This window comes from Phalacrocorax carbo, chromosome 18, assembly GCF_963921805.1.
Source record: "Phalacrocorax carbo chromosome 18, bPhaCar2.1, whole genome shotgun sequence".
Taxonomy (NCBI): domain Eukaryota; kingdom Metazoa; phylum Chordata; class Aves; order Suliformes; family Phalacrocoracidae; genus Phalacrocorax; species Phalacrocorax carbo.
Window position 1 is genome coordinate 12,469,264 of NC_087530.1, and position 25,617 is coordinate 12,494,880.

A 25,617-nucleotide genomic window follows, 5' to 3' on the forward strand; every position below is an offset into this window, starting at 1 on the left:
CTAAAACATCTTAATCCTCTGCAAACCTAATTGGGCTTAATTAGGACAGAGGCTAGATCCTTAAACTGCTGAGCGGTGCCTTCCATACAACCAGTTCTGGTCTTTAACTGGGTTACAGACCTCAGGACTTGCAAACTGCTTTGAGGTCTGCCACCTCCTTGCAGAAATGTGTATTGCCAATGGGTGACCCAGGGTTTTGGCTGCCCCTGTAGCAGGAGAGCACTGGTGGCATGCAAGCTGGGACCTCCAGAAGCGCCCGAGCGCTGCTCCACACGTGCTCAGCAGAAGGAGGCCACGTAATACTCATTCGTAACCTGGGCCGCTCTCCTTTCTCGCCATTGTGGAGCTCGGCCGGCCGGTGTCTGAACTGTGGGCCCGGCAGTGAAGGGCAGCCCTGTTGTGCTTGCCAGAGCGCTGGAGGTGGGTTATCGGCTGTGATCATCCATTGTAGATAAGCATTTTCTGTGTGTCACAGGAAGCAATGTGGCATCCTGCCTGACTCTCTCTGTCTCATGGAGCAAGGGCTTGTTTTGTCTCTTGGGCTTCTAGTCTGTAAATGATTTGAGTCAATATGTCAGCAAATATTGTTGCTGTAACAATTAATGCATGTAGTGCAGAGCACACAGTAAAAATAGGTCCCAATTCAATGTGGTACCAAAGATCGCTGTAAAATACATTTCCTCTGTCAGCTCCCTCAGCAGGGAAGGACGGTCTCTCTTTTGCAGATATAAAGAATGGGCTTGCTTTGTAACCCTGCCAAAATACTGCCTTTTTCTGTTAAAACAATGGCAAATACCTCTGTCTGACTTAGAGCAGCAAGTGCACGGAGAATTTCACCCATGGGCATCTTGCCATTTCTGCTCTCAGTTGTGCTGGGCTTCCACTTGGTTGCTCTGGCTAAAGGCTCCAGAAATGGAGAGTGCTGCCGGCTGCATCAGTTATGGCCTTCCAGGTATGGTCTTCCTATTGCATGTGTCTCTCAAGTGCTCCGTCTTAAGGACTCCCTGGTAGTCATGGAGACGATTTAGCCAAGCCTGCTGTTGCCTTCACTGAGGAACATTTTAGGGGGGCTGAATGAAAATAAGATCAATTCTGTCTTCTGGTGGCATCCAACACACACACACACACCCCCAGTAGTCATACATTTCCTAGCCTTAAAATCTTTGAAATAAACATATTCCCTCTATTTGAAACACAAATGTCTTTTGTCTGCACCTCTGCACACATCTGAATATCTTGTACACAGCTTTTCTTCTTTCTAGATATCCAAAAGTAGCTCCTTCAGAAAATGGTGATGTGAAATGCATGCTGGAGGGTGTTCTTACATGATAAATTCAGCATATTGGTCCCTTACACTAGTCACGCAGATCTTTGTAGAGCTGTCAGCAGCCTTAGGGTCAGCTGCCAAACTGGCTTGAGTGGAAGACCAGTAATCTCTGCTCTTGACAACTTGGAGGAGATTCTAAGACAGAAATTGCATTTAAGAAAGAAAAAACCAAAACCTGCTAAAGAAGGTGACCTACTGGATGGCTGCAGTTATGGATATGAACATCTGCCAGCTAGGTCGTTTTATAGGGGCGTTGAAATTTGGCTTCTCTGATAGGTACGTCTGTTCAAGGAGGAGGTTCTCTCCCACCCACCCTGGTGCTGCAGCCACCTGTGCTCAGACGAGGTGTCCGTGCATGGGGCATGCCTGCCTGCTTTGACGCTCGCCTCTGGCCTGAGAGGACAGCAGGAGGACATGAACTCCGTTAGCCTTGTAAAGAAGCACTTGAAAATGGGCATGATTTCGCAGATATTACCTGGACGACTGACTTGGCTTTTTCCATCTTGCTTTTCTGTTCCGTCTCACTGAAGATCCATCTGAAGCAGGTGTAGACAGCATCTACTGACCTGGCAGAGTGCACAATGCCTCTTCTTTTACTGCTCTTTCTCAGTGAGCCCGTGGTACCCAGGACATTTTGCTTCCTTTGGCTAAGGTATGGTGTCTGGCCTAGCCAACTTCTTGCCAGTGAAAAACGCTTGGGTCAAAGAAGATAAAATCAGGAAAGGGGCTGGCAGCCCTCGGCTGTGAGTAATGCTGCTCTGCGCAGCACTGACAGGGTGAAATTACGGTTTGAACGGTGATAAACTGAGGAGATAAACAGTGCAAGTTGTCAGCTTTAAATCTTTATATTGCAAATGTTTGTCATGATGGTTTGAAGAGAAAACAGTGTGTTCAGTGTTGAACGGGATCGCCGATAAATTACTCATGTTATAGAAGAACCTCCTCGTTAAAGGTTTATAACTCTGCTGTAAAATCCTTGCTGGTTTGGGGCTCTGCAGACAGATTTGGAGCCAGAAGGGCCTGTCCATCTTCAGAAAAGCTGAGCTGTGCTTTACTGAAAGAGTAAGTGCTGATCAGCTCAATTTTGAGTCTGAGGCTTTGCTCTTGTACAAGGGAGGGAGTGGGCTGGGGCACCTAGGTCCTCTGATGTGGCCGTGCCACCTCCTTGCCTCCTTTGGGCCTCTCTTTCCTTTCCCACCCTCTATTTGAGTTGACCCTTTAGCCTTTAAGCTGTCTGGGGCAGGGACCCTGTTTGAACAATACCTAACGCAATGGGAGCCTGATCCCAGGTGAGGTTTCAAGGCTTTCCTGCAAGTAAAAACGATTGCAATTATATCTCCTGCAAAAATAAATGTGCACAGGGAAAAAAACCTCTCAGGCTCCAGTTGCAGTTTCTGCAGCCTAACAGCCCTGCATTTATTATAGGATTATCTGCAAATTCAAATAGGTTGTCTCTTTCACTTCACTGAATGCTCTGATCCTAAATAAGCAACTTACATCACCTATTCTGGTGTCCTGTTTAACTTATGACCTCAGTCTGAGCGCTGCAGAATGTGAGAGATAGCTGCTTTGTTTCATTGTCTGGAGATCTGATATCTATTTTTTTTTTCTCCTCCTTCCCTGCTCTTTCAGTTTCAAAGCTGCTCACCCCAGCCTTTTAGCAAGGTGTTAGCATGGGATTAGGAGTAGGTGGGAAGGAGGGGGGGAGGAAGAGAGGAAACCAACATTTTTTTGGAAATTAGGTGCAAAAGTGTTCTAACAGTTGCAGCAAATGTTTCTGGTTTTTTGTGGTTAAGGTAACGAATTTCATTGCTGCAAAGCTCATCATGTGCAAGCTGATTTACGCAGAGGGAGCCCAGTATGGAGCAAGCCATTTAGCAGGGACAAAGAAAAAGGCCTTATGATTAGATGAAAAACCCTGTGCTTGGGGCACTTTGCGAGAACCTTTGAAGCCAGCCTGGGAACTCTGGTAATATTAGTCGATAATTAGTAATATAGATCCCTCAAGCTGTCGTTTAGGTTGAGAATGTGCATGTCTCTCATGAGCCTCTGTCACACCAATCTGATCAGCAGGCTTTTTTGTTCCTTTTATGTGGGTTGCTCTGTCGGTCCAGATGATGATGAGAACTGCCAGACATCATCTTTCTCACTAACTTGTGAGCCGAACGACTATCTTCCTGCTCTAGCGTGTCATGGAAGTGGGACCAGGGCAATTTTGTTTTGTGGTCACCTTTCCTACCCTGAGCAACAGTCATTTCATTCTTTTAAATGTACTAGTTGTCCTTCCCCATGCACAGCGAAAACCCAGTAGGACCTTAAAGGCTACGTATTTTGTAAAATGTTTCTGCCCCAGCAGACAGCAAGGGATTTGTCTCAGGAGTTGCTTAGGACAAAAAGCATCTGCAGCTGAAATGGGGCTGAGGCGATCATCAAAGAATTTCGAAAATGTCAGTTCTCGGAGCCCACGTTTCATCTTCTGAGATGCCGTCCGCTGATGTAACATCGTGTCCCTGTTTGCTTCCTTTCAGCCCTGAAATATGTTTGGAAAGGGCCACGTCACCATCTAAATGAAGAACTAAGAAGGGTCTCGTGCGCTGGATTTTGTTGACCTGGGAATGCTGAGAAAGAGAATACTGTTTTGAAAGCCTTTGTGGTTTAATAAAAGGTTCATCCATAGGATGCAATTTGTCAGCGCCTACAGGTCAGGAAAACCTGTGATTAACAGCATCTGTGGTTTCCCCAGATGTGTGTTAGCTGTTTACTCCTCACCAGCCCTTAACCCACACCGAAAACTCAGCCCTGTGCCTACCCACTACGTAGGCTGTGATTTCTTGCTTCAGAATGCCATTGTTCAACACAAAGGGTAAGGCCCTCTTAATCTTTTTGTTTATCCTGGGCTTGGCAATTTAGATGTAATCTGCAACTTGTGCTGCTGGGACTGGCCAGGAAGCACAGCTGGTATTATTCTACCTCTACAGACATTGTTGAGGGAGCAAATTGACCTCAAAAGGTACTTGTCCTGGGACTGTCTGAATGTGGGCGTTCAGTCGTGAATGCACCTAGCCCTGACGCAGCAGTGTTTCACTCAGAGGGCTGTAGCTCTTTATTTGGAGTGGCCCTACACGACGGTCGTTAAATAGCATCAGGGTTTGTGATAATTTGTCATGGCACATTTGTGCTCCTTGTGAGTCTCCAGTTGAGATTTTCATTTCTTTATCTCTAAGGCTTTATAAACTGTACTGAGAGCTCATAGCAAGTGATCGCCATTACTTGCAGGGGCGCGGGGGCACACCGAAGTAACGTGCGTGCCCCGTCTGGATGGAGACCCCAGTGATCGAGCCCCAACCCTCTGGGTGCGGGGCAGGAGGATGGGCAGCGTGCTGTCCATGGCAGCTCCGCCGTGCGATACGCAAGTCTGCACAGCATCACTCCTGTAAAATTCCCAGCCTGTAACTTGCTCGGCACTGCGCTGCTGTCCATGTAGAGCTCAGAGCCCCCCATAAAAAGGGCTTGACTGGGCCTAATTCTCACCAGTGAGTCCGGACAGTGCTGCCTGGTTCCCACAGACTGTACACTTCCCTGCCAAGATTTCAGTATCTTCAGAAATTCAGTGGAGCATGAAGGTCACAGCAAGGGAAGAATGACAGCCTGAGATTTTTTTTTCCCCTTTCACCAGCTCAGAGCAGACTGTTGTCTCTCTAGCATGTTGACTGTTTTCATCGGGTTAGCGTGAAGTTTGTGTTTTACACAGACCAGTGGAAGTCAGATATGGGAATGCAGCAGATCAGCTGTGTTTCTTCAAGGAAGACGGTCTCATGTTGCAGGCTTTCTTTCTCAGTGTCTGCAAAAGCTTGATTTCCAGAGAAATTTCCTTTACAGATCTTTGTCTTTAGGTTCTTTTTGTGGACATATGTGAGAGACTGTACCGAGGTTTCGGTTTGTGTATTTATTTCCTCTTATTTTCACTTGCAAAGCTGCAGGCGAATATTAAACTTCAGGAGGGGAAAAAGCTGTGAATTTTTCATGGTATTATGTATTACAGTGCTCAAAAGGATGATGCCAAATTAGCCATTCGAGGTCAAACCTCAGCTGACAGCAAATGTTTTCTTTTGAGGAAATCATCCTTATTCCTGGGAACCAGTTTTGTTCTCCTGTGCTAAATGCAAGAGAGGTATGAATGTGTGTTTTTTCCTGAAGGGCAACACTAGCTGGAAAAATGCTACTTTTAGCCAGTGGAAACAGCACAAGCAAACGACGATTGGCAGTAAAAACAGCACTTGTATTTAGACTAGCAAAGAAAAGAAGACACAATGTAGTGCAGACTAAATGTCCTTTCATACAGTTCTGTACAGGGCTTTTTCTTCCTCTCGTGGGTTTGGACAGATCGTGAAGTGCATTGGTCAGCAGCGATGCTGGTGCACAGGGAGAAAGTAATGAAAGGTCAGTGGGTGACAGTGATGGAGTGACTGTAAGGAAAGCGAGGAACTCTCTGGAGAAGGCAGTGACACAGCTATAACTCCCATGTGTCCAAAGAAACTGTCCCCATGTTTTCTCTCAAATGTCGTGAGAAAACAAGAGATTTGTAGCCAATTTGAGTTCTGTTGGTTTCCAGTCCCCTGTGCCTCCTGAGGTCAGAGTTCAGTGTATTGACTGTGTCAAGAAGTCAAAATTCCCATGTTTTATACACTGTGGAGTTTCTCCTCCTTTTTGACATTGGTGCCCTTATAATGCTCTTTGTTTGTATGTCATGGCAAGGATAGGATGTCCAACTCCCGGTGTTTGAATGGCTGTATATTTATACTGGTGGGTTCTCAGGATGATAATCCTACATATAAACCAGCATACAATCAGTGGGTCTCATTAGTTGAGAGACCTTGTACATTAAAAGTTAAATAATGTCAAAGTTCTTGTTTTCACAACAGAGTAACCAGCTTCATTAGTAGATCAGGTAAGTGAATTGATTTGAACCCATCCAGGCGGCCTCCAGGCCTTTTTTTTCCCCTCCATAGATCAAGGTGATTGAATAGTATCAGAAAGGAGCCTTTCTTCTAAACAGTTTGATGTGAGCCATCGTGTAGCACAGGTAAGTATCACGGCAATGTTTTCCCAAATCCTGTGGAGAATCCTGCACAAAACCCTTGTCCTGTTGTTGCAAATGCAATTAAATCCTGCTACGTGCTTCATGGGGAATGAACAGTTTTGCAGTCATCCAAGACTGCAAGTCATCCAAGTCATCCAGTGTTTGCCTGGGCAGCTGTTAATACCAGCAGCGGTCCTTTGTTCCTTCAGAAGAATGTGTGATCTCTAGGCATTTTTGAAGCTTTCGTTTGAGTCAGCATTGTACACTGAGCTACACATGCTTGGCTTCATTGTAGAATTTGCCAGATCTGTAATTGCTCGACAGCCTTTATCTGAAGACCTTTAGGCATTAAACTGTGTAACTTCCTACTGGCATAAAATGAGCTATAGCTGTTATTCATAGTATTAATTGTATGAGATGACACCCTGCACCAAAACCGTATGTCTGTGGACCCCTGTGGGATATGATACGTTGTTTCCCTCTTCATCTACTCCTGCAAAGGCATTTTCAGCTAGAAACAGCTAATGATGAGATGGTAAGCAACATATGTAGGATTTGGGCTTTTCAAGAAGGCCTTGTCCCCAAAAGGTGCATGTGGTCTAAGAAGAAACCATTTTGTGTTAATGTAAACCCTTTCATCCAAGGATCACGGAGTGTTTCGGAAAGAGGGACAGGTAAAGCAGTATCCTGGTGAAACCTGACAAGAGAAACAGAGAGCTTTTAAATTAGTTTCTCAATTCATACATTGTGTCAGTCTTGAGGAAGGTGATATTTTGCGGTTATCTTGATGAGTAGCTATATTGCGTGCTGTAAGGCCAAGGTAGGATTTTGCTGAGCTAGGTGTGGATGCTGTCATTGAATCAGTCATTTATAAAAGGCTCAGGATAAATTTTACTCTCTCATCCCCCAAGAAGTCAATAGAAATTCCTTAGTAGCCGGAAGGTTTTTGCAGTGAGCTTATTTGAGAGTGTGCTAATCTGGAACAAAGTCTCCCGACGGCATAAGCTTTTTTCTTCCGGAGGGCAGCCAAGTACCCTCTGGTCTTCCAGCACCAGGAGTGACAGCTTGGAGGGAGAATGACAGCATGGGAATTTTGGCAAAGGTAGGGCATGCTTTCTGTGAGTCATTATCTTTTCTCTGGACAAGTGGGTTTAGATGATTTACCTTTCTTACTTCAAGATGCACACTCTGAGTTGATCATCCTTTTATTCAGGGAAGTGCTGGGGGAAGATGCAGGTGAAAGCCTGTTTTTTCTCGCATCGCCAGTATCTCCTCCGTTCCCACCCCCCACCTCAGCTTTTCTCGTGCTTTTTTTCTGAGGGAGCTGCTCCTACTGAGGCATTTTAGTGAAGTAGGAGAATATCGTGTGTTCAAGGTGAGCACAACCAGGTTTATTTTCCTAGTTGCCCCTCCTAATGGCTGTGGTTACCATCAGGTGACTCCAGCCTGAGACCTTCTCGCAGCCAGGAGGGTGGCACCCTTTGTCCCCTGCACACTTGTCCCTCCCTCATGTTTTCAGCCCCTGCTTGGGGAGGGGGCACATGGGGAGCCAGATGTTAAGACTGATCTGGCTGAAATGGGAGTTCCCATCTGCAGCTGGGTTAGAGCTTTGGAGGCACAACGGGCTGCGGGAGCAAGTTGCATCTCGGGTGTACCAACAGCATGGACTGCTCCACCTCTGGCAGCCCAACCACTGATCTCTGCAGCTGTTAGGGTTTTAATTTGACTGTCTAAGTACATGGACTTTAGAGAAGGGGAGATCACTGCACTGGGTTCTGCAGGAGGAAGTGAGCTGGTGGTTAGAGAGAAGGAAGTTGGTGACAGAGGAGTCAGAGGAGGAACACGGTTCCATACAAACAAGGTCGTGTGAATGGCTGCTTGGTGACAGGATGGAGTGATCGATGTGCAAGGATAATAGGTCACTGGGGAGTCAGCTTGAAAGCTGAAGCCTCTCAAAATGTGTGGGACATTGTGGAAAAGAAAGTCAGAAAGGCACAAATCACAGAATCGCAGGTTGGAAGGGACCTCAGGGATCATCTAGTCCAACCTTTCTGGGAAGAGCAGAGTCTAAACAAGAACACGAAGTAAAGCCAGACAGCTTCTTGCACACCAGCCTGCCTCGCAGCTCTGGCTAGCGGGCTTCCCTTGGCTTATTTTTGCACACTCCAATCTCTGACTAGATAAATGAGTTGGGCACTAAAAAGTTGTTCACGCTTCCTTCTGTGTAGCGATTGGCTGAGCCAAAGGATTGAGCCTTCACCCCCAGGAGTAAGCCCATCCCGCGGCGGGGACCAGCCCTTCCTCGCCCTGGTGAGCCTTCGCTCTGGCTGCCTTCTGCAGTTGGGTCATTCCTCCCCTGAGCGGGGCCTTCCCTGGATCCGCGGCATTTAGTGGCATTTACTGGAGGGCTCGGATTACCCCAGTGAAAATAATCAGTTATGCAAAGTTACGCTGTTTAGACTGGGTTTCTTCTGTGTGGCCAGTGAGGTGTGAAAGTCAATCCGCTCTGCAAACCCTGAGGGCGCTTTCTCTGTGCTGACTTGATATGATAGCTTTGGAGTTTGGCTGTCAGGGGGATAAAGCTGGCCCTGGGTTCAGTTCAAAGGGACACAAACCAGAGGTGGTTACGGTGGGACTGGACTCATGAGCAGCACAGCGCTCCTAAACCTGGCCGGGGCTGAGCAAGCCTGGCCTGGCAAAGCAAGCGAGTCACCCAAGAGGAGGGTGCAAGGTTTGGGTTGTGCTGGGTTTGCGGAGGCCTTTGGTGATCTCAGCTGAGAGAAGGCTGTTGAGGGCAGCCTATGGCTTCCAACTGAGTATTCCTGGTTATGGTTATATCTTCACAGATATATGAAGAAATATGGTTATTTCTTCACAGGCTGATCATCATGGTCCATACAGTAAACAAGGGTAATTAGTAAATTCTCATGGTTGGGAGAAGGAGTTGCTGCAGCAGGAGTGTTTCATGGTATCCATCTTACGCTTTTTTCACGATCGTCTTCCTTTTCTCCCTGATAGAACCACAGATTTGGAGTTTCATTGCAGAAAAGTCCCTGTGGACCAACAGTCCCTCCTGACCCTTCCTGCCTGCTGGCTGAGGTTTCTGTGTCATTCCTGCACAGAGACACACGGGCTTGCTCCCAGTTTGAGCTGGTGTGTCAGCCAGCGGGGAGGCTGCAGGTGACCAGGGTGTTCAGGCTGAAACCCTCACCTAACATGCCAGTACGGCACTAGACCACCTGTCCGTCAGATCACAGCAGTGGCTCGTGGTAGCCGTCATAAGGGGTTTGCTGGCTGCTTATTGGTGTTCATAAGCACTGGAGGATCCCAAGGTAACCATCACGAGTGATGGTCCAAGGGCTGCTGCCTCGGCCAGGTAATGCAAACTCAGTGTAAAGGGAGCAGTGCTGAAAAGCAGCACATGCATATTTAAATCAGTGTCAATTTATGCTGTCGCTGATCTGTGACTTACCGCAGTATCATTCATATTCAGCTTTAGTGCCAAAAACAGTGCTCAGCTGCTTTCTTACTTCTTAATGAAAAATACCTCTTTAGGGTTTCTTTGAAGTCCCCACCCCTGAAAATCCCCACTATATTGTCATCATTGTTACTGTTAACAGCCCCTGCCAGTATAGGGTGCCTTTCCTGACAGATAGCCCTGCAGGGGCTTTGTCTGACGCTGCAATTCAGCCTTATACTATAGACAGTTTTAAATGGCTAATGACGGGCCTCCCAGGGGATTTCTGCCAAACTCTCAAAGACCTCCCAGGTTTAAAAGTGGCAGGGTGTCCTTTTCCTGGGGCCAGCCGCAGGAGGAATGCACACAGTCAGATTCTCCTACCTAAGCTGCATCAGCCTAGTTATTTTTTCAGTTGCAAAGACTCATCCATGCGTATATAGCCGGTTGCTTAGCAGAAGAGAGATAGCTGTGTCAGTAGAGGACGTTGAATAAACAGAGGAAAAAGGTTAGGTGGAAAGTATCCCCACTAGTCTGAGGTGTTATTGCACTGTAACGTTGAAAATATCCTTTTTGAAAGCTGTAGAAAAATATGAAAATCTTTGAAAAATTAAGCAGGGGCTGTATCAGAGGTACAACAACATTCATTCTCCCCCTGCGTGTAGTGACAGTGCAGTGATATATCTGGGATACAAATAGGAACGTGAATGATGTCTAAATGAGCTGGGCTCCTATGTGCCATTTTCAGAGGAGAGGCAGAAAAACACTTGAGGATCATTGAGGGTCTGTTGGAAATAGGACTCCTACACTTATGCCATGATTTCATGAGAGTTTTAAGTAAGTGTAGGCAGACACTGCTGCCAGATGAAGCCGTGCCTCTCCTCTCACCTCTCCCCTACCCCAGTGCCTCTCTAAGCCCCCCTCGTCCCAGCACAAGTGCTTGTTTAACTGCAGGATTGCTGGATCAGGGAACTGATCCCAGTTGAAACAGACCTGTCAAAGCCAGATGGTTAATTTTAACCCAGCTCAGTTCCCCAGGCTGGTTCGCTCTGCAGCTGCCCAGATGTGTGTCCATGCAGGAGGAGGGCAGGAGGACTCTGCCTCCGCTGTGTCAGCATGGGCTTACGCTGCCCAAAGCCCTCATGAGCCACAGCTGAAAGAGCTCAGGCCGGCGCTTCGACAGCCTTTGTCTGTCAGTCCTAGCCAAATGAAGAGATTTGGCTGGTGCCACGCAGCGTGCCAGGGAGGGGTGGCCTGTTCTCCATGGCTGTCTGGTCCTAGCTCAGGAGATGACGCCTCAGCCTGTTTCAGCCCTACCCTGTTAATAGCCATTCATTTTGGACCCTTCCGGTGGTTCAAAATCTGTTTTGATTCAAATTTGATCTTCAGCTTTATAAACGAAGTGCACAGTCACGTGGGTGCCTATTCCCGTGTAAGCAGAATCCGTACCATTTTGATCAGCTTGTAGCTGGTGTGCACCTCACCACAGTTTTGCATCATGGCTGAATACAGTTCACAGCTTCTGAGTGCGTTTCTCAATTTATTCAGAGTGAAAAGGGCTCTCCTCAGTGATTAGCAAATGAATTTCCCATAGAATACGTAAGAATTGGTTAATTGCTGGCGCTTGTGCTACTAAATGCAACTAAATCTTTCCTCCTGCTAAGGGAATCAAAATCAATACATTTTCTTCTGTATTGAAATAATTTCTTTTTTTTTTTTTTTATTGAGGGGAAAACTGCTATCTCTCAAAGTAATGCTGTGTCTTTAACTGGGCTACTGTTGTGCAGAGCAGATGAAGCTTCGTTTAGCCTGAATGAAAAACTTGATGCGTGTTGCTGAAGAGAGGAAACTGGTGGTGGATGATTTACTTGGAATGCCCTACAGCAACGAGGTTATAAATGAAGAGGGGAAACACCAAGAGCACTGAGATCTGAACCAAAGGAAATGCACGAAGCCTTGAAGTGACCTTATGTAAATTCCTAATGATGAGACTTCATTGAACTCATTTTTTCCAAGGGTTGTAAAGATCAAAATAACAGCAGCCTTGAAATGCAAAGGTCTGTAGATAATGCATATGAATGTACGGTTGCATACAGCTGAAAAGTGCCCTGGGTTTGTGTGATCAGCCTGCCCAGCAGCTGGGTACTGGACCCAGTCTTGCTTCAGGAGCTGCGGTGCCTCTGGGCCCTGACTGAGGCACCGGGGCTACCCGAGGTGCAAAAGCAATGCGCAGTGTCTCGGTCCTGCCCTCTGGCCCTGTGCCAAAGCTGCCTCTGCTTCAATGCTTGTTTGAAACGCTGTGTTTCTGCACTGAGTCCCAGGAAGCCCGGCGTGTCCCGGGATGCGAAGGGCGTGTGGCTGGGAGAACCGCTTGCCAAACGAGCTCATGTCCTCAGCCAGGCTCCACAGGGGCGAGTGCTCCGTTGCACAGACACGGCAATCCCAGTGAGGAGAACCAGAGCAGCTCTCGAGGGGTCATCGGGCTGTGCCCTTCTCGCTGAGGTTGGTTCCCGACGTGAATTAATGTGGGCACGTGTTCAGTGTGACAGTGTCAGAAAATGATACCAAGACTGTCAAGACCGAATTCCTGTGCTGTTCTTAGAGCTTGAGGTTTTTTTCCTCTGTGCCTGTGTTCAGCTCGAGGATTCATTCTCCTCTTTCGTATTAACACATTTGTGGTAACATGAAGAAGGACTGATCTGGGGAGAAAAAAGCAGGTGGGCACTACTGTGAAAAATACTTATCACTGATACCTGTGCCTAAATTCTCTGGGCTGGTGTTTTCCAAGGACTTGAAAGAGTTAGGTACCCACATGCACTGAATGGCTGTGAAACCCCAGCTGCCAGAAGTGTCCCGAGTTTCATTCAAAATACCAGATTAATTGATTTATTTAGATTCATAAACAGCAGTAGAGAGCCGGAGGCTCTGACCCAGTGAGAAACTGCGGATATGGCTGTGAACAGCAGGCTAATGAAGATGAAAAACCTCCCCTGTCCAGAGTAATCCAAACACAGCCTTACATATGAGTCTGTTGGCCCAAGTGCAGCTGTTTGTCTTTTCAGTAATCTGAAACCGGAGCAGTACCCTGAGAAGCAAAGGGGACAGTGACTGTTTGTACGTAGCGGAGGTCAGTTGCGCTGCTGCCTGGCTGAGAGCTTCCCGCGGTGGAGGTGAACGCGGTGGCACAGTGGTGCCACCGTGGCTCCAGGGACGTGCTCCTGCAGGCACAGCCTGGCTCCCTGGCTCCATCGGACCCGAAGAGAGCAAGAAACTCGACGTCTTCCCTTTGGAGGAAAGCTGGAAAATCTTCTCTGTATTTAAAGTTCCCATGGCTGCAGTTTGAATTTGGCACACAGTTGGCCATGGGGTTATCTGAGGTCATGTACTCAAATAGTTGTAGATAAAACAAGGGCCTGTTTGGATTGGAAATCTCCAGAGGGCTTTTCCTGTGCGCGCGGATAATGATATTGCAAGAGGACATGAGCCAAAATAAAGATTCAGCTCCGTATGCAGTAGCTCAATAAAATAAAATGAGCAATGGAAAAAAGAAGAGGAGGGAAAAAAGACTGTTTTCATTACGTTATTTTCTGAACTTGCTGTTGAGATGGAGGAATTACAGCCAAGGAGAGGGAGTCCTGCAGCGAGGCGCCATCCAGGACTGGGCTCACCGCACCGCTCTTCCAGGAAACTCCCTGTAGCTGCAGAAAGCCACCACGTCCCGGTTGCGCCCGCCTGCCCGCGGGCTCAGCCGGCGCACCCACCGCACACCTCTGCGGTCCCCGCACCGCGGAGCCGCTGGCGGGGCACAGGGGATGCTGCTGTGTGCTTCCCCAGCTGCAGCCCCAGCCGTACCAGCCTCAAAGCTCCTGCTCCTCTGCTGAAGAGGTTTGTTTCCAAAAACCCCTACCAGTTGGGGCAGTTATAAAGAGGGAGAAGTTAATGGCTTCTGGAAGTTAGAGAGGGAATAAGGTGCTGTCAGGCTCTTTCACAGGCCCTTGGGCTTTTATGGGAAACTATTTACTCACTGCTTAATGGAAGACTGCAGAGCAGAGCACATTTGGACAAGAAATGTGATTCAGTACTTTTCCAAGCTGCTGTTAGAGAAAAGCATATGCTTGTAACAACAGCTCTCTTCCTCGCTCCCTGCCTGCTACAACGATCTTCATGGCTTCACAGCCTGTTGTTAAGAAAATAATTGAAATGCAAAAGCAAAATCACAAACTTGGGAAGAAAATGAGGCCTTTGGGGGCTTTCTGTCTTCCTGTGGTGCACTTGGATGCTGTGGTGATAGATGCTGCTATAAAAGCATCACCCAAGAGGCAGTGATAAAGCAAAGATGAGAGAGGAATGAGGAGGAAGAGCCAGAGGAAAAGGTGTTCACTGCACTTCACCAGGGAAACCTAAACGGGACTTTCCCCTTGTTGCCGTGACATCCTGCCTGTGGGCTGTGGTGGGGTGGGTGGTATCAGCTTTGCTGGCCTGGAGGTCCCTGCTCTGTCGGGAGCCAGGGCTGCTGTGTGTCGGGGAGCAGCCCCGTATCGTGCTCAGTCTCCATCGCTCTCAGCTCCTGCAGAGGGGTGCAGTACTAGCAATCCCCCTGCCCACACCTGACATCCCTATGGAGTGCGGTTGGGTGAGTCCTGCCAAGCTGCCACGTTTAAGATGTGCGTTTCGGGTAGCCTTGTGACAGGTGGCACGAAGGCAGTGCCACCTCCGGGCTCTCAGCGGGAGCAGGCTGGTCCCAAGTGGGGAGCTGCTGTTTGAGAAGAGAGCATGTCCCACACCATGCAGGGTCACCCAGGCGTTGCATGGACCCACTGCATGTCCTTTAGGGCTTTCCCCTGCGAACAAGGCATGTACAAACCTTTTACCAATACGAATTTAATTTCTGTGTAGAAATTAGCTGAAGACAGCTTGCAGCTTTGTGACGCTTGTTTATTGTGTTGGTTTTAAGATTGCTTGCTGAGGAACTCCAGATGCGGATGTTTTGTTGGTGGCTGTGGACGTGAGGAACACAACCCCCACCAAGTTTAGGGGGATTTGTGTATCCCTCTCCTCTGGGCTGCTGAGAAGAATTCAGCCTCAGTCAACACATCTTTATCTGCCTCTTCATTAGAGTTGACTCAAGGTGCTCATTGGAGACTTTGGGAGTCTGAAAGGTTGAATTCATCAATCGATTTATTTCTGTCCCCTGTCTGGATGGCGACAACTGATAGATGTAGGTTTCTGGCGCAGATTCTGAAGTTTACATCTTCACAGTTCTGTTTCTAGTAGTATATGCTTCAAATGTATATTCACATTCTTCTTGTGAAGCCAGTTTGTTAGTAGGGAAGGAGTCATAAAAAGGTCACATATTCATCAGGATTCATTTTTAGAAAGGGAACAAGGCTGCATGCATGTCTCCTTGGAGCACTGGCCCAGCTTTTCTCCTTATAGGGAGTATTTTAATAATGGTAACACTGTAGTTTTTCAGCTTATGGAGGCATACAACAACGTTCTCAAAAAGCCTGCAGTCTATGCAGCGAGAGATTTTCTCTCTCTTAGGACATCCTGTAATTCTGCGTGTGCACATTACTATAGCCTTTCTGTATCTTGTAGGCCTGGTGTTTCTTAATGTGCTTACAGTGGGCTCCTAGTACTCGTCTCATGACAAATTAATAATCAAATACTTAAGTCTATAGTATTCCACAAAACACACTTTTGAGCTGCTGGGTTTCTTTCTGAGCGTGCATGGACATGCTGGGAAAAAACAGTAAGTCCTTTCTGACCAGAGAAAGGGAAAACAGGAGAGCTTGGCAGTTTTATAGATCCTTATGACGACATACAGAGCTGTGTAAAAATGACATTTTCTTCCTAGAAGGCCTGGGTGCAAATCTTCTTTGGGTGGCTGTTAAGGGGGAGCGGTCCGTTACCGCCGTTCGCGCTGCAGGCGGCGGCTGGTACGGTCGGGCCGGGCTGGGGCAGGGCGTGTGGCTGCATGCTGCCCACAGGGGTGTAGGGCAGGATCACTTATCCCAGTGCCAGCGGGAAGGGGACGGGGGTGACTGATGTGCCAGGAAGCACAGGCAGGCAGTACCCTTCCAGCCAAAAGCCAGCCAGGTCGAGTCAGTTCAAAGTTTTAAATATTTTTTTGGTAGGCATATGAACTGGCTCCCTAATTTTGTGTCGTGTTAGTGCTTCGTGTCATGTGCCTTTGATCCCAGAGCTGCCGGATTTGCTGTATTGTCACGCTGCAGCCTGTGTGTCTCGCTTACCTCTCCTGGGCTATAATCCATTTTACAGGACCTCACCTGAGTTTGCCAGGAGTGTTATTCTGGCTCAAAAGAAACTCAGGGCTCCACAGAAGTGCCAGGGCCTGGTTTGCAGGGCACTGGCAAAGCCGGGAGGATGAGGGAGACGTTTCTCACCTGAAGGGCCTGCATGATTTAACCAAACATACACATCTGGCAGTTTTATGATGGTGACATTTTGCCTCTTTTTCCCCAGTGGTAGAGCAAAATTAATCAGAACCGCTTTAGAACAACAACTGTTTTATAGCTATCATAGCATGAGTGCAAGAGCAGGCTTGTCATCATGGCAGCCTCCGAGCTGATTTGCTGAGGCGTTCAACTGTCTTAAAATCTCCACTAGAGAATTTTCGCATTTCTGGTCGTGGGTCACTTGTGGTAATTTGGCATCTCTCTTAGAGCAATTTACATTTTTCTTTCAGCACAAACACTTATCCTCTCTAATAATGAGAATGCTCCTGTGCTTGGTTTTGGGGGTGGTGGTGAAAGTAGTTCAAATCTGAAGAGAGGCAGCTGTTCTCCTTGGCTTGCCAGCGTGTTTCAGGCATTTGTTGAGCCTACAGAGGAAACACATTCTTAAAGTCTGTGTCAGGAAACCAGCTTCGAAGGCAGGAAAGTCGTGTGAATTTTCAGTGTTCCTCTAAGACCTATAATTTGTTGCAGCACTGTGGGTGCTGCAGTTCATTTGTGGTGTATGTTAGCGAAGCCCTCGCAGGATTTACACTGCAACACGTTTAGCAGATTTTAATCTGACATTACTGAGTTGAATCGCAAGTTGCATGAGAAGTTAAGGTTGGGACATGTGGTCATTAGTGCATAGAGACGTACCCCTGACATGAGTTCAGGCCCATGGGTTTGAGTGTAAACTGGCCAAGAAACAGGCTTTTGTCAATGCAATACAAGTAAGACTGTTCCTAAAATAATTTAATATTAAATGCATGAAGCAAGCCTCAGATCCTGCCCTGTCCTGCACGACCCAGAGTTGGAAGAATAGTGAGGCAGTTGTTCCAGAGCTGCTCGATGCTGGTGAGCTTGAAGTCTCTGGCGGGGTCATTACTCATGAGATCAGAAGGGTGTTTTATTGTTGCAGCATACGAAGGTGCCAACACCTCCTGGAAGAGGACAGTAGTACATGAGCGAGATCGTAAAGTCCATGAGAGCTCTTGCACAAGCAAAATGCAAAGCAGGGACCAGAGCAGAAGTGTCGGAGAAGAACTAGGCACTGGTGACCCAGCCTCCCTCTGAAGAGTCCTGGAGCGGTCATGGCCGTCGGGGTAGATGAACAGGAAGAGAAATGAGGGATTTCTATTAGAAAAGGAGATGGCAGGACTGAACCTGGACCATCAAATAGTCTTTGCAGATTCCCCCTTCCATGCCAGCAAGCTTTGATTTCAGGTTTAAAGTAAAAACCTTCATTCAGATCAGTCCTTCAAGCCTAGGTAACATTTTTCCAAAACATAAAAGTGCAAAACAAGAGACCTCTGAAAGAGAGATTATTTGTGTGTTGACAATGATTAAAGGTTTCTCAGCAGGCTTGTTCCCTCATTAGAGATTTGAGCCTCTGCTTTGAAGTTTCATCTCCTGCTGGAAACGCACACAAACCTCTGGGCCAAGGGAACTTTTTTCCTTAAAATATTTGATATCAGTGCTTTGGTGCAGATCTTTAATTTGTGTGTAGCTTCTGTTTTGTGATTCATCTACCTTGGCAGAAGACAGCCGGCCAGTGACAAACTGGGATTACTGAATGAGGGAAAAATTCGCATTGCCCTGGAAAGGTATCTGGGAAGCATACAGTCCTGCCTTGAGATAAACTCTCAGCACAGCCAGTTTGGGAGATGGAAGTATTTTGCATCCCTCCCCTTTCTTCTCTGTGCATATAGAAACTTTTAATTCTCCTCTATACTAGTGATGGATCACTTAGAAATACAGAGCATAATCCTTTGTCTTTTTGGAACTAGGGAATGTTCTAAATAAAGGTTTGAAAGGCAGCCTCTGAATTTAGCCCTGCACAGGCTTGGCAGCTCGATGTCAGGGTGCAGATACAGATGTGAAGGTGAAGCTCTGCTGTGTGCACGTGGTGAGGCCAAGGCATGCGGGACAGCTCTGCACGCACTCCCTTTGCTGGTTTTTTTTCCCTCTGCGAGCAGTTATGTGAGTGCATCTGTTTCTCCTCTTGAAAATGCATTCCTGGGGAACGCAGGAGAAATGAGTGGCTTACAGACAAGGTCTGCACTGCTCCACGCTCCAGTCACCACAGGAGGGACCTGCTGGGGGTGGCTGTGGGCCATGCAGTCCGGTGCACACTCTGGATTTCCCTCCTCCGTGTTGGGAGACACTAACGCTGTACATGTGTGACCCCAGACCAAAATGTGCTCCCATTGCTGCCGCTGCGGTACCTCAGCCGGGCTGGCGGGCTGGGGTGGATGCTGGATAGCTGCATGTTACTTGCGGGGCTGCTTGGTAAAGGCTTTCGGAAAGCTTTTCCATGGAAGAAAGTCCTGTCTCATCATCTCTCCCCCCCACCCCCAGTCACAAGCATCTTTGTGTAGCCCTTCCCCGTTGCTGTTTTCCCATGGCAAGAAGTGCCTAGTTCAGAAAGCATCAGCCCAAGCCCTTTGATCTTTTCTTTCTCAAGAGAAAAAAGATTAAAAAGAGACAAGAAGTTAAGGATTTGTGAGGGGGAACCGAACATGAATAGCAAATTCTGCTGCGGAGGTCACCTCCCCCCAGCTTTCTTCCTGTGTGATCAGGAGGAGGGAAGGGTACAAGCCGGTCTGTTGGGGGATCCAGGGAGGAGGGGAGTAAATTGGGGGCAGAGGAGTGGGGGTGGAGTGGCGAAGCCCTTCAAAAGGAACAATGCTTGCAAGCTCCTGCATTGTTAGGCGGCCCTTTACAGAGAGTGCCATGAATACAGGTTATAAATTCTTTGGCCATTGAGAGAGCTCTCCAAACCTGACTCCATCCTGCACTAAACCAGGCCTGAGCCCTATCAGTTGCATAGCAATGAATTCATTTACATCTGGATAGTTAATCTCCAATTCGCTTGACAGTTTATCTCACCCTTGGAAGAGCAACCAGTGCCTGCTCTATTGTGTTGAAGCAAGTCTATGATCATCAGCTAGACTAGCACCTCTTTTTTGTGCGCAGTAAAGATAAGGAGGGTGGGTGTTGATATCTAGCTTATGAAACACAGTTATTCCTCCAAGCCGCTTGATTCTGCAGTCCTTTCACTTGACATTGTCCCCATCTTTAGCCTTCATCGGTTACTGTTGCAGTACAACTAAAGTACTGCTTTTCTAATATGAATGGTATTAGATGAACACAATCCAGAACTATTTAGTTTGTTCTCATTTACTGAGGTCTCTTAATTCTGCACTGATTTTAATCTCTGGATGTTTTGCACAGATCCCCCAAGGAGGAAGCACTGCTTTTGTTCCAGCACAGCTCAGCAGAGCATCTTCCATGGGGATGCCAAGGAGGGTGACCTGCAGCTCCCTTGCAGGGGGCTGTGAGAAGCCTAGGATGTCCCACAGGTGTGGGAGAGGCATCATTCACCCAAAACCCCAGCAAGAGGAGATGAGGCTACTTGTGAGCCAAGCCCTCTTGAGTAGCACTGATTTGGCTCGTTGTGAATGGGGAAATGATTACAGTAATGCACATCCTAATGGACAGTGATGTGGAGAGGCAGTCATTGCTTTCGGGCCGTGTGGGCCTGTGGAGGTGAGAACAGGGCTGGTTTTGGCAGATCGACCAACTTTCTGTTCGTGTCAGGAAAGTGGATCAGGAAGGGGGACCTTGGGGGTCAGAGGATAAAGTTAAGCATGAGAATTCCTTGATTTATTCATATTTTTAAGTCTTCAACTTTAATTTCCTGCAGTCAATATTTGTATGTATTTGATGTGGTTTGGGCATGATCTGTAGAAAGGCCACTCTAATTATTATATCCTTCTTCTTTTATCTAGAGTGGCTGCAGATCTTTAACCAGTCCTTGTGTTTCCTCTAACACACACTGCACTTAGTTCTGCTCTGGTCATGAGAATTATTCCTGAAAGGCTGTCTGAAAGGTTTGGTGTGGTTAACACTAAACAGTGAAAAATAGTGAAGTAAAGTAAAAAATTATGTGATTTAAAAACTGGTAATAAGTTGAGGCAGAAAAGCAACTTTGGCTTTCCTTTTTTTTTTTAGTACTAAAGCATCTTTCATTTGTTTGTAACCAGGAAAGTGAGAAATGTTTCCTTTTCCAGTGAAAGCTCAGACTGTCACTGAGTCACAGCCGTCCAGCAGCTGAAACTGGAAGTGGAGCTCCAACTGTCCAGAGACTGGTGATAGCCCCATATCTGCTGGGCTATTACTGATCTTCTCTCCCTTTGCCTTAGATCTCCTTGGGAGAACCTGTAGCGTGAAGGTCACAGGAGAAGTTCTTCAATGAAGAGCAGTTTCAGACTCTGTGAGCAATATGTTTCAAACAGGAGTGTGGCTGTGTTTCTTGTTTGTGGCCTCTAACTGAAATTGTTTTCATATTGGAAGATTTGGCTCAGCACTGGGGCCATCACTGCTGCTGATCTTCCTTCAGCGTGAGACTCTGCTGGAGTCGATCTGGATAGACTCTATCTGTCCAGACAATGCTAGCTGGGCGTATCTTTGAGTCACTTCTGCTTCCTTTCCACATTGATTTTAGGAAGCCGGTAAGCAGCCAGCAAATCAGCAGCCTACACCAGCATGCAATGTGTTGTGGGTGTGAAGCATAACGGGGTCAACACTGCATTCCTGAGGAGCACTGCTAGTAGCATTGTGATAGTGATGTCACAGAATCATAGATTCATTTAGGTTAGAAAAGACCTTTAACATTATCAAGTCCAACCATTAATGTAACACTGCCAAGTCCACTGCTAAACTATGTCCCGAAGTGCCACCTCTACATGTCTTTTAAATACCAATGGTGATGGTGACTCAACCACTTCCCTGGGCAGCCTGTTCCAATCCCTGGCAACCCTTTCAGTGAAGATATTTTTCCTAATATCCAATCTAAACCTCCCCTGGCACAACTTGATGCCATTTCCTCTCGTTCTATCACTTGTTTCTTGGGAAAGAGACCAACCCCTCCCTCACTCCAGCCCCTCTCAGGCCGTTGCAGAGAGCGAGAAGGGCTCCCCTCAGCCTCCTCTTCTCCAGGCTAAACATCCTCATCCAGATCACTGACAAAGATATTAAAGCGTAGGGCAAAAAGGCAGACCCCTATGCCACCAAATTTATTCTGTAAGTATAAAGGTGGAGACAGAAGGGAGAGCCTGAGGAGGTCCTGACCCTCCTGAGGTGGCAAGAACATAAAAATACTTCTCTGACAGTAAGAGGCAGTTGAATGTCACGATAAGATACGAATGGACCAGAAGTGACTCTGTCGCCTCAACACTGAATGAGAAGCGATGGTGTGAATGGGAGAGGCCAGAGAAGCAGCTCATATTGGGTTTGAAAGCGAGAGGAAAGTCAGGGGCAGGGAGCAGAGGTGTGAGCGGCCGTGGCGTGGGCGGGAAACGGTCACTGCAGTAACTCTCCAGTGAGCGAGTGTGGGACAAAGTGGCACTTGCTGAGACTGGAGGAAAAGATGCTGCAGGATTTGCGAGGAGGTGGTGAAAGACTTGCAGGACCTCCTGGTCGAAGTGCCGCAGGCAGGGGCAACTCGCTACCCCGCACCAGCTTGTGGTAAAAAAGCCACAGCCAACAGTCTCCTTACTGTTGTCCAGAAAATGGGAATTTTGGTGGAGGTTTGGAAAGGGAAGGTGTAGTCTCAGAACGACCTGCTGCAAAGACCCCCCAGCTGCTGGAGGAGCTGGGGTACCTCACAGAGGGGACTGTCAGCTAAGCTGGGAGCTCACCGGCACTGCAGAAGGAGGCGATCAACAGCACTTTCCCATGCTTGCTGTTACGCGGTGGTAATGCCAGTAACAGCTGTAGCTCAGTCAAGGTTGAGTAATGCTTTTGTCCCACCCCTGCTCGGAGCCGCAGGTGCCCCTGCCCGCAGCACCGAGGTCGGCGTTCACTTGCAGTGTCGCAGGAGCTGGAGCCATCTCCTTGCAGCCAACTTGGGAATGCACTCACCAGCCTCCGCTGTGCGTTGGTGTGCGCTTGGAGCGCCTTCCGCTCCCGAGCGGTGGGAGGCAAGTCGGGAGGAATGAGGCTGGGGCTGTGGCATCATCACTGCCTGGTACAGGCAGCACGGGGGAGAGGCAGGGATGCGGGGCCGAAAGGGGGGCAGGTGGAGATGGGGGCAGCTCCGTGAGCTCATTCTGATCTCCTTCAGCCTCTCATGGTGTCCTGTTTCAGGGGCAGATGATGAAGCTCCACCCTCACCCATGGCTGTCTGTGTCATGGCCTGAGCCGCAGCCTCTCCTCACCTGGAGCTACGAGCCCTCTCGGTGTTTCTGAGCACCTCTGGAGGAAACTGCGTGCTTTGCAGAGTGTTATTCTCTGGGTTGTGATTTCAGCTATCCTCTCGGTTAAAGCAGCGGTGCTCTCTGAGAGCAGCAGGTGGGAGGTGGGACATAGAAATGTGGTCCAAACCACAGGAGTCCTTTCTGAGGCTGCGTCTGGGTCTGAAGGACCGTGGTGTCCCGTGGAGCGAGCATGGTGCTCACCATCAGCTGAGCGCCTGAAGATGACTGTATTCTCTATCAGTGACCACAGGGCTGATCATCTCCTTGTCTTTGCAGTGTGTGGACGTGCATTTTTAGTTGTTTAATAACAACATTTTTATTTACCAACAGAATTTTCAAATTCCATTTACTCCTCAGTTTTTCTTGGAATGTTGCTGTGAAATGAGCAGGTCCAGGAGACCAAATCTTGTTTCTAGCATCAGCTTGTAGTGATTCAACCACAACACACAACAGGCTGCTGTCTGCAGGGACTGCAGCTCGGCGGCATGTTCAAAGGAGAGAGCTTATGACCATCACCAGATTAATTCCTCATCCTCGGGAGGAAGGTCATTTCCGTTTGCATGCCATAGTCATTGTAGGCATATAATAATGTTTTAGAAGCATTTGTCAATTAGTGTTGGTATTCCAGAGACTTCCTCCAGTAAAGAAACCTCCCCTAGGTTTGTCTTCTCCTTTGTCCCCAGCAGTCGAGGATGAGCGTGGCTCTGCCTCCCCGCGACGAAGCCGTCCTGGCTGTGACGGCGTGCGCTGAGCCGTGCTCCCCCGCACCGCCGGTGATGCGCCGTGCTGTGCTGAGCGCCGCCGGACCAGCCCGCTGCCACCCAGCTGCGCTTTCTTTCCCGCACTGATTCAGTTGTGATCGATCCCACGAGGCCGGTCGGGCTGTGGTACGCCCCGCGAGCGTTGCTGTGCTGGCCGCTGGAGGCCAGGGGCTGGCCGTAGCTGGAAGCATCAAAGCAGGACGAGGTTTGCATAAGACACCGCAAAGTGGAACTTGCCTTTTTACAATGAGTTTATATTTTCTCAAAAAAGGACCATTTTGCCCCAGATTGGTCCATTTCCCATGCTTTGTTTTACCTGACCTTATAGTGCCATGGTTCTCCTGCTGCTGGAAACCCTGGCTGTGTTTCCTCTTGCGAGGCACCACTGGGGATGGCAGAGTCCTTGCAAGGTTTAAGCTATTGCTATTAGCAGCTATTGGCATTTCTTTTTTTCTGCTTCACGTGAGAAGAGCCGTTTTATCTCAAGGTGGGAAGAGTTTGGGACTGACCAGCTTCTGGGGAATGACACACTGAGAAATAATGTGATTAATCACTGGAACAATTCAGGTACCAGCATGGTGCAGCCTCTGACCCTTGGGGTCGTGAGCCTGGGGCTGAATATCATTTTGGTGTGTGATAGCAGAACGAGGACTTTTCCAAGGAAAATTGTTGTTAACCTTAAAATCTATGGGGAGATTCAGTGTTTGGTAAATAAATTAATGAATGTCAAAAAGCAACATCCTGTTTCAAAGCATGAAAAAGACCTACATTCTGTTTTCTGACAGCAATGAGACAAGGTTGTGGTTTTTTTATGTTATTTTCTGTGCTCAAGTGGAAGAGTGAGGAATCATCCCTTTCTGTGGAATTACTCAGGCTCTGCCTTTACAACTCCTCGTCTAAGTGCTTAAATGCCTTTTTATTGTTCCTCGGTGTAGGAGCAAATTGCTGTTTCTTGTGTTAGTGTCTAGTGACCCACAGCCATCTCTCCACATGAAAGATATTTTCTGTCTTTCTTATCTGGTCTGTGGTTTTTGTTTTTAAAACAGCCTAACACAACTTTATTTTATTTTACTTCTGTGTATGCATTTAAATAAAAACAAATTATAATAAATAGCATTAACATAAATATTATGGTTAAGATTTAAACTAAACAAAATCAGGATGCTGTGTGTTCCATAGCAGCTAATGAAGCTCCTTTCTGGCTCACTTCACGGCAGGCTGTGAAGCAGGACACGGGGCACGTTACGCACACGGGACGCGGACGCGACGGGGTGGGACTCTGCACTTGGCACATTTGGCATTCGCTCATTTGAGATCTCAATCATAATGCCTCACTAACTTAGTTGCTTGCATCTAAGTTCCTTGCATTTTTCTTTAAATTAAAAAAAACTGTTCTTTTATTTCTTCTTCCCCTGAACTGGAGCTTGTGCGCAGGCTTGGTAAGCGCAGGGGAGTCAGTTCTTCACATGGCGTGCAGAGCTGTCACCGTCTGTAAATGGCATTTCCTTGTGCAAGTACAGGGGTCAGTGTCTCCCTCAGGACTCTCCACACCAAGCCCAAAGGTTTTATAAGCAGATTTAGAACTTACATTTGCACCCAGGATGCATCTGGAAAATGTCTTGATTAGCTGATGATATCACATTTTCATGCTCAGCTATCTGGAAGCCAGCCCTGTGGGACTGCATGAAGTGCTTGCGTTTGGGTGGATGTTTGTCAGTGTCTGGGTACGGGAACTGCTGCTGAATTTACTCGTGGAAAACCTCGGGGAGTACGTGGCAGAAGCCTCTCTTCTGCTGCCTCCCTCACAGAGACGGCAACTCTCTGTGAATATCTGTTATCTTCCATGACGAAAACCAGATGAATAATTGCTGCTACTTATACTATTGAACTTTCCTAAAGAAATTCTCCACTGGGTTAAGAACAAGCATGACAAATCTCATCCCAAAGGACTAGAGGCGGGGAGTGGTAACTTATAATCCATGAAAAACAAGAGCTTTTAATGGAAAATGGCTTCACACCATAACACTTGGCACTTACCCTTCCACGCTTCAACCTGCGTGGTCAGCACAGCCAAGAGAAAACAGGGAGCGAGTTGATGCCTTCAGCAATTACAGTAATTACCCCTCCGCTGGTGCCAGCTGCAGCCTGCCGCGCTGTTTGTGTGACAGACCATTGTAAAACAACACCTTTTTGCCCTGGGCAGAGGAAAACCCGGCCCCGGGTGATCTACAGGCAGGAATTAACTTAGGTGTTTTTGGAGAGTGTTGGAAGCCA

The 25,617-nt window shown here is 47.7% G+C and overlaps 1 protein-coding gene across 19 annotated transcripts in view; it reads left to right on the top strand.

The window, feature by feature from the left end:
- The window catches only part of EXD3 (exonuclease 3'-5' domain containing 3), a 300,891-nt gene that overhangs the window by 168,425 nt on the left and 106,849 nt on the right, over positions 1 to 25,617 (top strand). Inside the window, exon 22 of one of the 19 annotated variants that reach the window (XM_064468682.1) lies at positions 23,266 to 24,463. The exons of 16 other annotated variants lie outside the window; for them this stretch is intronic. In XM_064468682.1, coding sequence (XP_064324752.1) covers positions 23,266 to 23,430 — 165 coding nt within the window. In that variant the 3' untranslated portion in view covers positions 23,431 to 24,463. Of the gene's footprint in view, positions 1 to 19,556; positions 20,373 to 23,265; positions 24,464 to 25,617 lie in introns of those variants that run through there. 2 more of the 19 variants (XM_064468683.1, XM_064468679.1) reach the window with 2 other exon arrangements.